General features: G+C 46.0%; 1 protein-coding gene across 3 annotated transcripts in view; it reads right to left on the bottom strand.

Moving 5' to 3' along the window:
• Positions 1-1426: 1426 nt before the first annotated feature.
• TRAPPC8 (trafficking protein particle complex 8) overlaps positions 1427-14952 on the bottom strand; it is a 431358-nt gene continuing 417832 nt past the window's right edge. For all 3 annotated transcript variants that reach the window (XM_029591182.1, XM_029591181.1, XM_029591183.1), the window contains one exon: positions 1427-2102. In XM_029591182.1, the coding sequence (XP_029447042.1) occupies positions 1868-2102 (235 nt within the window). In that variant the 3' untranslated portion in view covers positions 1427-1867. The remainder of the gene's footprint in view (positions 2103-14952) is intronic.

A 14952-nucleotide genomic window follows, 5' to 3' on the forward strand; every position in this document is an offset into this window, starting at 1 on the left:
TGGAGTTGAGAACTCCTGCCCAAAAGTGTTTTACTGTTCTTAAAATGTTGTAAAAATCCTTGGGCATTAGATATTAAGTAAAAATCCAATGGGGGCAATATTCAGTAAGCCAGTGAGTAGACAAGTTATCTGGCTAATATTAGCTAACTTATCCTGCCCAGATATTCAACAAGATAAACATCCTGCCAAATATATTTCCCTAAATTTATCTGGCTACATGTAGCTGAATACTTAAAAATCTAACTTACTATGTTTAAATATAATTTGTTATGTTTTAAAGTTCTCTTCTTGGGTGGGAGAGGTTTGGTGGGTGAAGGGGATGCACAGCCTGGCAGGGCCATTTATGACATATCGGGGGAGAAGCATAGGAATTGGGCCAAGGCCCACATGTCACTTTTTTGTTTACACTTTATAATGCTACTTAACTGGATATCTACAAAGATATCCAGTTAAGTGGCAAGCTATCCAGTCACATAAAACCTGCTCTATAGTTATCTGGCTAATTTAGCTAGATAAAACTGAAAATCAGCTAAGCTAGCTGGATAATTTATGTATGCCCCTGCTAAAATCTAGTCAGATAAGTGCCTCAATATTCAAACAGTTGGCATTTAGCCAGATAACTTGAGTTATCTGGCTAAATTACTTTGAATATTGGTCTCCAGATGTTTAACAGGCAATAGAAAACATTGCCATATAGATCTAACCAAATTCCCCTAACTGCATGACACACATGAAAGGCAATGATCTAACTACTCTAATAAAAATACTTTAAGTATAAACTATCTAGGTACAACATCCTAACATGTAAGGTATAAGAAACAATTTCAAATCTGCTTGTAATCATGCAAATAAACATTTCCACAGTCTGCTACCAGTTTCAGGTCACCTACAACTGAAACATTCTCAAGATGTATATTATATAGGAAATGAAAGAACACCAAAAAATCATCAAAATGTTTACATTTGTTTACACAGACTTATTATGTTTAATGTTTTATATACATTGTGTGCTGATAACATAAGTAAGCAACAAGTAGTATGATAGAACCAGTTAAGCAAAAAGTCTTTAAACAGTGAATGTGCATATTTTATTCTATTTACAGTACATTATAAATATAATACATCATTTCTTGAAAAGTTTACTTATAATTAACTTGAGCAGATTCATTTTCTTAACAGGTAAACTCAATTGTTAAAGTTACATAATGACAAAACTTAAATGACAATCTCATGGTTGTGATATAGTGCATTCTGTATTGAGATGAATGAAAAATAAATCGACAAGCTAATTTCAAAATTAGTCCCAAACCATCAGGGAACTTAATGTATACAAAGTCATAATGACCAGCGAACTGTTGAATATGAAGACTTTAGAAAACAAAGTCATGAACTCAGATTTGAATAACTATGGAAAAAACTGGTAAAATTTGTAGCTAACACCCACCTGAACTAATATTTGTAAAGACTAGTGGCTTACAATAAGAGTAGCTCTCCCCCCCCCTTTTTTTTTGTTTTGTTTCCTGAACCACTTTTGAATACAACCACAGTTAACACACCATGCTGAAAGTTGTAACATTATTTAAGAGGGCTCAAGCTATACAGTTACATTCATTTTCTGTGCCAGGAACAAGTTAGTTATTACCAGAGATGAAAAAGATTGTATATATATATGCACATTTTCAGTCCCATGGTCTCGCAATATAAAACAATGAATAAACAATCTGAGTATTTTGTTATTTGCTCCTACACAACCTTTTAGAACGTTAGTTGTTGCATTTTTTGAGAACTTGTCCCATCTGGGAAAAAATTAAAATTAAAGACAAAATGGATTTTGTTTTCAGCTTTCTAATAATTTTTTGACAAGTGATCAAATATTATTTATGACAATCAATGCTGGCATGGAGTTCTGCTGACTTGTTTCAAACAGTGCAACTTGGTCAGCTAACTTAGCAAATACTCGAGGGGTTCCAAGATTATAGATTCCTGTATGAACAAAACAAGCTTTAAGATGAAGACTGTAGACTTCTTGGCTTTTAAGCTGAAGTTTGTATTGTGTTTGTCCCAGCCAAGTGAATGAACCATGGATTTCTAGTGCTTCTGGACTATAAAAAAAAAAAAAGAAAATAAGTCACAATATTCCTTTTACTTTACCAAATATTTTGAACTTGACAAATCATTTATAAATACACAACTCCCATTACTATTAGCATGATTTTTTAAATTCCTTTCCCAACTATACCTAATCTACCTGCATCCATGATCATCAAGCCAAGGAGTTAAACTGTGCCAGCTTCCACTGGGACCTTGTGAGCAAACCTGGTAAGTTTCCTTCACTTTCAGTGGCTGCTGGAAGATGATCAATAGAGACCTGGGGGGGGGGGGGGGCAGAAGACTTGTTCTGGATTCCAGAGACCATAAACTTATTCTTGATTAAACAGTTCAAGCAATGACAAAGTGCTACACCTAGTTTGCCAAACAGTATGTTTGATGACTTGAGCCCAACAAATATCTTATGCAGAAATCTATCAGTTTTAATGATTATATAGATGTGTGCTCATTTTTCATTCTAGCACAAAAATATCTATTACTATCTTATTTTAAAAATAATATATTTTACTTTAAAAATAAGTATAAATATAATGAAGACATCTGACAAACGTTTTTCTTAGTCTATTCACACTAAGATCAAAACATGGTATACATACACATGGAACAAAGATCATATTCAAATTTTTATAATCACTTCTCAAATTTGTTGTGATATTTTCAAGGGATAATGGCTAATGGTAAGAGCACTGAACTATGATACAGGATATATGTCCTGGGACTGAGTTCATGACTGTGACCACACCTTGGGAAAGTTCCTTCATCTCCTCTATGCCTTCAAGACCCAGATAAAAACAAGTTATCTGGCTTAATCTGTCTTTCCTAGTTAAATTAAATGATAATTTTTTTACAATCCTAAGGTCCAATTCTCTTCCCTTTGCTCATTCCTCCCTGACAGTAACTTGTTTATTCCCATGCTTAGGCATTTACATACCTTGTTTAATTATTAACATTTTTTATTTTTAATCATGTTAAATGTTAAAATCCTCCCTTGAAAATCTGATAACTTTTCGTTTATCCCATTATTGTTTACTGTTATGTTACCAACTATTCCATGTAAACGTTCTTTCCTTATTTTTCATACCTGTTCCATGTAAACCGATGTGATGTGTAAATGAACGTCGGTATAAAAAAGCTTTAAATAAATAACTCTAATGGACAAACTTGAACATTTATAATGTTTCTGGCTCTATCCTCCTCTTGGTTCTGTTTTGATCTATACCATCGCTGTTTCCTGCACTTAGTTCTCTTCTACATTTGGCCCACTACAGATTTCAGTTACTGTTTTAATGCTGATGGCACTGCACTGAATTTCATTTAATGTCCCTGCATTGTGTAAAATATCCCTGTGCTTTAAGCAAGTGATCTCAAGGATACATCTAAAACTTCCTGCAACTGAATATCTCTAAAACTAAAGTCCTTGTGGGCATAAACTCTAACTGCAATCTTCTGCATTTGGCTGTGCACTTTCTCTGTATATTTGATTGTAAAGTGTGTTGAGATACTTCTGTCTGAAATAAACATGGTGATTTTTTTTTAATGGTTAAATCTGTTCTTTTGGATTTTCAAAAACAAACAGAATAGCATTCAATTGAATACAACACAGGAACACTGGGGAGCTCTGACCAGTGCCCCAATAATACAAGAGATCCCCAATACCCCAATAAGATCCCCCCTCCCTCCCCCCAGAAGGCCACAAAGTTGATCCTCAATAGGGTTCTGAAGAAGTTCCAGAAAAGACATTCAAGAGCGCACTTCGCATGTTGTGGGGGAATGACTGGATGTAGGGGTTCCTATTCAAAGAAAGGTTCTAGTCTTCGTTGTAGTGTCCACTTGTTCGATGTATTACTCAAAATGAAACATCACATGCACTAAATTTCGTCACTGGGGAAAAGTAGGAGGTTCCACATTCACCCAATTTTGCAAGATAGCTCTTTTACCCAACAAGAGCACTTTACGTATCCATAATTTTACAAAAGGCTTTCCCACAGCCACACCAGACAGGGTATCAAACAAAAGCACTTTTGGGCAAGAAGGCAATTTAAGTTTTGTCACTCTATAAATGTGATGTAATATGTCACCCCAAAAGGTAGTGATACAGGAACGCCATCACTCTTGTTACATTTAATGCATATGGCAGTATCAGTAAGATAGATTTTGTTTGTCAGACAATGTGAAAAATAATAATGTATTAGAAACTTATACTGTTTTTCTCGAAGGTCCATCGTACTGGTAACAGAACAAATTCTGCAGAAGCATTGCATATATCGTTCTTCCGTAAAAGACACATCTAGCTCCCTCTCCCAGCCCTGAATCAACTGCCCAAAGGGGGCACGACACTTGCGTCCTCTCAGCTGTCTATATAAAAAGGAAATTGTGAGATGGACTGGGTCTACAAAGTTAAATAAAGCAGATAGAAATTGTTGAATTTTGTGGGACCGATCATTAACCCCCAGGGAATATATGTAATGACGGACCTGCAAATAGTAAAAATAATGTTTGTTGTCCAATGGAAACTCCGTTTGCATGTCAGAAAACGATTTCACCCATCCTGTATCATTCAAAAAATGGGCTATCAGCTGTACATCTGGAGAGGCCCAGGAAAGAAACACCCGGGACAGTAGGCCCAGAAGGAAGTGTACATTCCCAACAAGGGGCAAAAACTGGGAAATTTAGAGAATTGGAGCTGCTGGAGGGAGCACACATGCCAACAAGCGTGTATGAGTGGAGTGACACTCTATGGCATACAAGATCGGGAAGGGCCGATCATGACGAATGTAGCACTGTGCCTGGACTAAGGGAGCCTAAAAAGCCCTGTTCCAGGGACAAGGGGACATAATAATTAGTGCTAAGTAACCAGTCCCCCACTAAGCGTAGGTTGCAGATTATGTTATAGGATTTAATGTCAGCCAGCCTCATACCACCAGCGTCCCATTTACCCAATAGTTTGGACAATGCAACTCAAGGTTTCCCACCCCGCCAAAGAAAGATCCTAAGCACGCTGTAAAAAGTCTGAATATCCTGTCCCATTAGAGAGCAGACAAAGGGTTGGAAAACAATAAAGCCACTTAGGTAGAATAAACATTTGAAAAAGTACGATTCTACCTGCTAGAGACAGGGGAAAATCTTGCCCATTGTGCAAGAGAGACCTTGTAGTGTATATTAACTTTTGAAATAGCAAATGTTGCTTACCTGAAATAGGTGTTCTCACAGGATAGCAGGATGTTAGTCCACACATATGGGTGACATCACAGGATGGAGCCCAATCACGGAACACTTTTGTCAGTTTCTAGAACTTTGACTGGCCCCTACTGGGCATGCCCAGCATGACATTAACCCTGCAGCCAGCAGGGGTCCCCCTTCAGTTTTGTTTTAAAAAGCTACAGGAAATGCCGAAAATTAAAATAAGAAACGTAACGAACCCAACACCGCGGGGCGGCAGGCGGGTTTCGTGAGGACTAACATCCTGCTGTCCTGTGAGAACACCTGTTACAGGTAAGCAACATTTGCTTTCTCACACGACAAGCAGGATGGTAGTCCTCACATATGGTTGAGTACCGAGCTGAGGATGTCCGAGTGTGCACCAAATGTACCCAGGTGTGCAAGGCACTAGGACTGGGGTGAAATTTGGCCGAGGGCATCCTGAACCCTACCGGGGAGGCGGAAGGATGCTGGTACATGAAGTTGTGAATAGGTTGCGCAGGACAGATTGGCCGAAGATGGAATCTTGTCTTCCGGCTTTGTCCAAGCAATAGTGGGCTGTAAAGGTATGGAGAGAACTCCAGGTGGCAGCCCTGCAAATGTCAGGAAGCGACACAGAGTGTGTGTGTGTGCTACTGAAGTCGCCATGGCCCTCACAGAGTGTCCTTTAACATGGTCTTGAAGTGGAATGCCTGCTTGCTGATAGCAAAAGGATATGCAGTCCGCTAACCAGGAGAAGAGAGTCTGCTTACCCACAGGCTTCCCCAATTTGATGGAATGGAAAGAGAGAAACAATTGAGTGCTTTTCCTGTGGGCAGCTGTATGGTCTAGGTAGAACGCTAGAGCACATTTGCAATCAAGGGTATGCAGAGCCTGCTCTCCTGGATTGGAATGGGGCCTGGGAAAAAAGGTAGGTAGGATAATGGATTGATTGAGATGAAAATCCGATACTACCTTAGGCAAGAACTTAGGGTGAGTGCGGAGACTGCCCGGTCCTGCAGAAGTTTAGTGTAAGGCGGATAGGTAACTAGGGCCTGTAACTCACTAACTCTGCGAGCCGAAGTGATTGCCAAAAGGAAAATCACTTTCCATGTGAGATGGCGAAGTTCACAGGATTGGAGAGGCTCAAATGGTGGTTTCATGAGCCGACCCAAAACCAGGTTGAGGTCCCAAGAAGGGGCCGGAGGGTGCAGTGGAGGCTTGAGGTGAAGCAAGCCCTTCAGAAATCATGTCACAAGGGGTTGTACTGATATGGGAACATCCCCAACACCTTTATGGAAGGTGGCCACCACACTAACATGCATTCTGATGGAGGAAGGTTTTAGACCCGACTGACATGTGCCAGAGATAATCCAGAAACTTCGAGATTGGACAGGTAAACAAACAGAAATGACAGCAGAAGACGACCAAATGGCCCAACCAGTCTGCCCAGCAAGCTTTCGCACTTTTTTTTCTCTCATATTTTTTTTTAAAGGTGTCAAGGGATTGAGAAGAGCACCATGACTGAAACGTGTTGTATTTGTAAGAGTAAGATTTTCTCGTGGAAGGCTTCTGTGAAGCAATCAGGACACGGGAAACTGATTCAGAAAGGTTAAGTGGCTGGAGGATTAACCTCTCAACATCCATGCTGTCAGGGACAAAGCCTAAAGGTTGGGGTGGCGTAGGCACCCAATTTGCGTAATCAGAAGCAGGTCCTTTCCCAAGGGAATGTGCCTGCGAATGGAGAGATCCTGAAGTATTGGAAACCCCACTTGGCAAGGCCAGTAAGGTGCTATCAGGATCATGCTTCCCTTGTCCTGACATAACTTCACGAGAGTCTTTGAGAGAAGTGGAAGTGGAGGGAATGCATATAGGAGACTGGTCGCCCATGAGAGGGAGAACGCATCTCTTGGTTGTGAATGTTGGCTGCGAGTGAGAGAGCAAAAGTTCTCTACTTTGCGGATTTGACATGTCGCGAAGAGATCTATATGAGGGTAATCCCATTGTTGGAAGATAGAGTCCGCCACTGAGGGGTTGAGAGGCGTGACTTAGTTTGTCTAACACACTGTCCACTCCTGGCAAGTAAGTTGCCCTGAGGTACATCAAGTGGGAGAGGGCCTCTGCGCAACTTCCTGACACAGTAGGTAGGAGCCCGTCCCTCCGTTTATTGATGTACCTCATGGCCACCTGGTTGTCCATCTGAATCAGGATGACTTGGTTGGAGAGGCGATCCTGAAATACCCTGAGAGCATATCTGATTGCTCAAAGCTCCAGGAAATTGATTTGGTGTTTGGCTTCCTCTGGAGACCAAGATCCTTGTATCTGCAGATTGGCCACATGGGCTCCCCAGCCGAGGTTGGAAGCATCGGTGGTGATAGTTATTTGAGGGTCTGAAGCCTGGAAGGGCAAGCCTTGGAGGAGATTGATCTGATTTTTCCACCAGGCTAGAGACTGATGGAGTGAGTCGGTGATGTGGACCGTGGTCGACAGGGGCTGAATGCACTGAGTCCATTGTGACCTTAGAGTCCACTGCATGACTCTCATGGCTAGGGGGGCGAGAGAGACGAGAGTGAGAGCTCGTTGTCGAGATAGAAAAGCTTTTGCATGCAAGGTGTCCAAGTCTGCCCCTATGAATGATAAGGTTTGAAATGGGACTAAGTAGGATTTGTCGTAGTTGACGAGAAATCCTAGTGAATTCAGAGTGTGTAAGGTAAGATATAGGGACGACTGAGCAGTTTGCTGAGTGAAAGCCCTGATCAACCAATCGTCTAGACAGGGGTAGACATGAACACCTTGAGTCCTAAGGAAGGCTGCAACTACTACGAGAAATTTTTGAAGACTCGTGGTGCAGACGCGAGGCCTAATGGAAGCACTCAGTACTGATAGTGCTTGGGGCCTACCAGAAATCTCAGGTATTTGCGATGAGATGGAGTTATCGCAATATGAGTGTATGCGTCCTGGAGATCGAGAGAGCAGAGCCAGTCTCCTCTTTGCAAAAGAGGAAGGAGGGAACCCAAGGTCACCATCTTGAACTTTTCTTGGTAGAGGTACTTGTTGAAGGCACGTAGGTCCAGAATTGGATGAACGCCGCCTGATTTTTTGGGTATTAGAAAGTACCGGGAATAGAATCCTAGGCCTTGTTGGGAATAGGGCATTGTTCTATTGCTCTGGACTGGAGGAGGATGGAGACCTCCTGTTCCAGGAGTGGTCGGATGTTCCCCACGTCAGCAGAGGTGGGGAGTCCGGTGGGATGGAGAGAAAGTTCAGGTGATAACCCCGAGAGATTATGGCAAGGACCCACTGATCTGAGGTGATTGTGTGCCATTTGTGGAGGAAATGGCATAATCGACCTCCCACTGGTATCTGAGACAGTGGAAGCTGGCTGCTGCTCTCTATGCAGGAGTCAAAAACCGGAAGCAGGGCCCGGCTGAGGAGCTGCTTGCGGATTCTGTTTTCGTATCTGACGAGACTGGGCCTTTTGGAAGGGTCTCGTGGAACGAGTTCTAAAAGATGGTGGATAGGACTTCTTTGGACGGAAGAATGACTTTTTAGTATCCTTCCTGAATGGCTGTTTGGAGGCATAATCAGAAAGCATCAGAGAGAGCTGTCTCAGGGTCTCATGATGGTCTTTGAGTTCCGCTACCGTTCGTTGAATCTGTTCGCCGAACAGATTGTCTGTTACACAGGGTAGGTCGGACAATCTGTCCTGTACTTCCGGGCGAAGGTTCGAAGACTTGAGCCAAGCCCAATTTCTCGCCGAGATAGCAGCTGCAGATACACTGTTTGCAGTGTCAAAGATATCATAAGATGATCTTATCTCATGCTTGCCTGCCTCAAAACCCTTGTTTACTAGGGTTTGGAGCTGATCTTGAAATTGCTGAGGCAGGGAATCTGTTAAGTCTTGTATCTGCTTAAATAAGACCCTGTTGTATTGGGTCGTATAGAGCTGATAAGAGGCGATTCGAGAGATGAGCATTGAGCCCTGGAAGACCCGGCGACCAATGGCATCTAGAAATTTTTGCTCCTTGCTTGGGGGAAAAGAAGTGTGAGGTTTTGATCTCTTTGCCCTCTTTTGTGCAGATTCCACAATGACAGAGTGGTGATCTAATTGAGATTTTTGAAAACCTGGGGCTGACTGTACCAAATAAGTGGTGTCAGCCTTCCTGTTAACTGGAGCAACAGAGCCAGAGTGTTCCCAGTTTTTCTTGAAGAGATCCAGAAGAACTTGGTGAATAGGGATGGAGGTTATTTCCTTGGGAGCATCCAGGAATTGCAACAGCTCCATCATTTGATGCCTGTCATCATGTTCGGTCTGTAATTGGAAAGGAACCAATTCAGACATCTCCTTCATAAAGTTTATGAAGGAAAGGTCCTCTGGAGGAGAATGCTTTCTGCTTTCGGTGGGAGAAGGTGGTGAAGGCAGGTCATCGGTGTCTGGTGAAGAATCATCTGTCCAGGTATCGGCATCTGCCCCTATAGAAGCCCTAGGAGGTTGGGACGACGGAATCCCTGAAGGTCCTGGTCTAGGCTACAAAGGAACCAAGGAATAATTGGAGGCACCAATGAAGGCATCGAAGGCATTGTTGAATGGATCGGTGGCGCCGGACGCATCGGTATCGATGGACATATCGGCATCGATGGCGAGGCATCGGTAGGACTCCAGATGGAGGGATGCGGAATGGTGTTTCTCCTCCCGATGACAAGGTAAGCGGAGAGGGCACCGGAGCCACTGGTGACCCAGGATCCATCGGTGGAAAAGCGGCAATGGGTGCTTTCATTCTCGAGAGCAGCGGTGCCAACGCTGCTGGAATCAGATCGGTGGGCGATTCCATGATCGGTACTGGTGTCGGTGCCAGAGGATCTTGGAGTCGATGCATCGCGTTGTCGATGGCCTCCCAAACCAGTCGGTCCAGTTCTTCTCAGAGACCTGGAGCAAGCAGCCCCGGCTCCAGAACAGAAGAAGGAGGCAGAGGCATAGCCAGAGGGACCACCGTTAAAGGTGGAGTCGCGGCTCCCAATACTCTTTCGGGTGAGGGTTGCCTCGGTGACCCAGTCGCCGAAAAGGTTGGTGCCTTTTCTGGACGGGGTTTCTTTGATGGCGGCTTGGACGATGGCGAGGTCGATGAGTTCGCTCCCTCGATGGTCCGACTTCTGATGTTGGTGGCGATGTTTTTCTCTACGATCCCCTCGATCCTGAGGGGGAGTAGAGGTAGTTGAAGGCCGAGAAGTCGTCGATGCCGGTCACCGGCCAGTGGTCGATACTGTTATGAAGTTGTTGGTGCCGCTTCTGACCTCGTCGATGCAATTGACGGCATCGGGTTTTGAGCACGGAAGAGAAGTTCCATCTTCTCCATTCTGGCCTTGCGACCTTTGGGCGTCATTAGGGCACATTTGGTGCAGGTCAGGACATCGTGCTCACATCCGAGACACATTACACAGACCTTATGAGGGTCTGTTATGCACATGGTGCGATTGCAGTCTGGGCACCGATGGAACCCAGACACCATGGCCATGAAAAATTCGAGCCGCAGTACGGTCGACGGCCAGTAGGCTGCGAGGGCCAAACTCGATGGGAATAGACTGAAAACGGGTAAAAACTTACCGGAGTACCGCAGAGTCAAAAATTCGAAGGAGGGACCCCTGTGGGATATGAAATTTTTTAGTAATTCTGTGAGGAAAATTCCTGTCAGGAATCTCTGTGGAGCTCCTTAACCACATGGCTACTGCTGCACGGAACAAAGAAGACTGAAGGGGGACCCCTGCTGGCTGCAGGGTTAGTACCATGCTGGGCATGCCCAATAGGGGCCAGTCAAAGTTCTAGAAACTTTACATATAGCTTATAATATTAAATCATGTATCTGAACAACTGCGGCACCCTCTGGTTAAAGTGCAATCCATTTCAAATTTATTTATGTGCCTATTTGTAAACCGTTGTGATGGTATATCACTAAACGACGGTATAGAAAAGTTTTTAAATAAATAAATAAATAAAATAAACTTTGACAAAAGTGTTCCGTGATTGGGCTCCATCCTGTGATGTCACCCATATGTGAGGACTACCATCCTGCTTGTCCTGTGAGAATACTCTGATAAATGCGGCTTTGATCAGTATGTAAAAGGATTCCCAAATATTTCAAGGAACCCTCTACCCAATGCATAGGAAAAATCCACTCCCCAAAGGTGCAGAGTAGCCTGGGAGAGCAGTAATACTTCTGATTTATCGAGATTTAGCTTCAGCCCCGCCAGTGAACCATAATGAGAAATTTCTGTATTCGACCTTCTTCCGACTTCTTCAAACCTTCCGTGGTTGGCAAGGATATGGTTTGGTTGAGGTGGAAGTGTGAGACTACTTTGGGTAAGAAGGAAGGAACCGTGCGAAGATGGATAGCCCCTGGGGTGATTCTGAGAAACGGATCGCGAGGGACAGACCTTGGAGGGGTCTGAAGGCGGGTCCCGCTAGGAATTCCAAAACTAGGTTGAGGTTCCACAGGGGCACTGGCCACTTCAGTGGCGGGCGAATGTGTTTAACTCCTTTCAGGAAACGTGAAACGTCTGGGTGTGTGGCGATGCTGTTGCTGTCACTCCTGGGGCCGTAGCAGGATAGTGCTGCCACCTGAACCTTGATTGAATTGAGGGATAGACCCTTCTGAAGCCCATCCTGCAGGAAATCCAAAATGATGGGGATTTTAGCGGCATGCGGATTGGTGCTACGAGTCTCGCACCAGGCTTCAAATACTCTCCAGATCCTTATATAAGTTAGTGATGTGGAGAACTTGCGTGCTCGGAGGAGTGTATCTATCACCGACGCAGAAGTAGGCCTTTTCTTCAGTCGAGCCCTCTCAATGGCCAGACCGTAACAGAGAATTGAGCTGGATCCTTGTGGAGGATGGGACCTTGCCGCAGCAGGTCCCTGTGAGGAGGCAGGGGTAGAGGATCCCCTGCCAGTAGTCTTCTCATGTCTGCGTACCAGGATCTTCTTGGCCAGTCCAGGGCCACTAGAAGAACTAGGCCTCTGTGCCACTGAATCTTGTGCATAATGGCGCCCAGCAGGGGCCATGGAGGAAAGGCATATAGCAGGATCGCCTGAGCCCATGGCTGTACCAGGGCGTCGATCCCGTGGGAGAGAGGATCTCGCCTGCGACTGAAGTATCTGGGGGTACTTGAGCGTTGGACCTGTCCGCTAGTAGGTCCATGCCTGGAGTCCCCCACTGATCCACAATCATCTGGAAAGCTGAGGGCGACAGCTGCCATTCACCCGGGTTTAGGCTTTCTCTGCTGAAGAAATCTGCCGTGGTGTTGTCCTTCCCGGCGATATGGACGGCGGAGATGTCCTGGAGATTTGTCTCCGCCCAAGCCATCAGGGGGGCTATTTCTAAGGATACCTGTCGGCTTCTGGTTCCGCCCTGTCGGTTGATGTATGCCACCGTGGTGGCGTTGTCCGACATCACTCTGACTGCTCTGTTTCGAAGTCTGTGGGCAAATCGTAGGCAGGCTAGCCTGACTGCCCGTGCCTCTAGTCGGTTGATGTTCCACCCCGACTCTTCTTTGTTCCACCGCCCTTGGGCGGTTAGTTCTTCGCAGTGTGCTCCCCATCCGTTCAGGCTGGCATCTGTAGTGAGCAGAGTCCAGGTTGGGGAGGACATTTTTGACCCCCGGCTCGTGTGGCCGGGCTGCAACTACCACCGTAGCTGATTTCGCACTCTGGCTGGTAGAGGTAGGTGTATGGTGTAGTTCTGTGATCGTGGGCTCCACCGAGATAGGAGGGCGCGTTGTAATGGTCTCATATGAGCCCGCGCCCATGGTACCACCTCCAGAGTGGATGCCATGAGGCCGAGGACCTGTAGGTAATCCCAAGCTGTGGGCCGGGTGGCGCTCAGCAGGGTCTGCAGACGATTCCGGAGTTTTGATCTCCTCTTGGAAGTCAGGCTGATCTTGTCTCCCTGGGTGTCGAATTGGACTCCTAGGTATTCCAGCGACTGAGCAGGCTGTAGGGAACTCTTGTTTGTGTTGACTACCCATCCTAGGCTTTCTAGAAGAGATATAACTCTGTTGGTTGCCTGGTGGCTCTCCTCCGGTGACTTTGCCCTGATCAGCCAATCGTCCAGGTAGGGATGGACGAGAACTCCTTCCTTCCTGAGTGACGCCGCCACTACTACTATGACCTTGGTAAAGGTCCGCGGCGCGGTGGCTAACCCGAAGGGTAAAGCTCGGAACTGGACGTGTTGGCTCAGGACTTTGAAACGTAAGTAGCGCTGGTGATCCCGATGAATTGGGATATGCAAGTAGGCCTCTGACAGATCCAGGGATGTGAGAAACTCCCCTGGCTGTATTGCACTTTTGACTGACTGCAGAGTTTCCATGCGAAAGCTGGGGACCCGTAGGTGTCGGTTGACTGACTTGAGGTCCAGGACGGGCCTGAAAGTGCCCTCTTTCTTGGGTACTATTAAATAAATGGAATAATGCCCAGAATTTATCTCCCATGCAGGCACTGGGATTATGGCGTTTAGGGACAGGAGCCTCCGCAAGGTAGCTTCCAGTGCCGCCCTCTTGAGGGGTGGACAAGGGGATTCCACAAACTTGTCCGGAGGGAGCCGAAGAAAGTCCAGGTAATACCCTTCTCGGATGATGGCAAGGACCCACTGGTCCGAGGTAATCTCGACCCACCTGCGGTAGAATAGAGTTAGCCTGCCCCCTATGGCTTCTTCCTCCAGATGGGTCAGCTGATTCTCATTGTGGGGTGCGGCTGGGACCCGAACCGGTTCTCCTCTTGTTGTGCTTGGTCCGAAAGGACTGGTTCCTGGTCTGAGAACAAGGTGCTTGGTAGCGAGCCCTGTAAGGGTTGAAGCGCTGAGAGCTTCTACCTCTGGATGGCCTAGGAAAATGGCGCTGGCTCCTCCTTGACCTGTCTTCTGGTAGACAGGGTAATGGAGAGGCGCTCCATTTATTAGCCAGTTTCTCAACAGGAGGGATCCCTTAAAGGGCATTCTTGTGAGGTGTGTCTTGGAGGAGGAGGAGGAGTCGGCCGACCAATTTCGTAGCCAGAGCTGTCTCCTGGCTGCCACTGAGGATGACACTCCCTTGGCTGCCGTACGGACTAGGTCGGAGGCTGCGTCAGTGAGGAACGAGAGAGCTGATTCCATTTCTTCTCCCGGGGTGTTGTTCCTAGCTTGTGATAAACAGGAACGCGTCACTACGGTGCAGCAGGTTGCAATTCGTAGGGACATGGTTGCCACCTCAAAGGCTTGTTTCAGAATGGCGTCCATGCGCCGGTCATGTGCATCCTTGAGGGCCGCCCCCCCCCCTCCACCGGAATGGTGGTGCGCTTCACAATTGCGCAAACTATGGCGTCTACCTTAGGGCACGCCAGTAGCTCCTTGGTTGCCGGGTCCAGGGGGTACATGCCAGATAAGGCCCGACCCCCTTTGAATGAGGCCTCCGGCGCATTCCATTCCAGATCGATTAGCTGTTGTGCTGCTTGTAGGAGGGGAAAATGGTGAGCTGTTTGGTGCAGGCCCTCTAGCAGAGGGTTCCATTCTAGGTTCCCCTGGGGTGTCTTGGCCCGGGATAGCCAGCTCTGACAGGCATTGAGAAACCAGGTCTGGGAGATCCTCTTTAAGAAAGAAGCGTCTCATGGTTCGATACGGTTCTATCCCCGAGGGAAGCTCT

The sequence above is a fragment of the Rhinatrema bivittatum genome, chromosome 2 (assembly GCF_901001135.1).
Source record: "Rhinatrema bivittatum chromosome 2, aRhiBiv1.1, whole genome shotgun sequence".
Lineage (NCBI taxonomy): Eukaryota > Metazoa > Chordata > Amphibia > Gymnophiona > Rhinatrematidae > Rhinatrema > Rhinatrema bivittatum.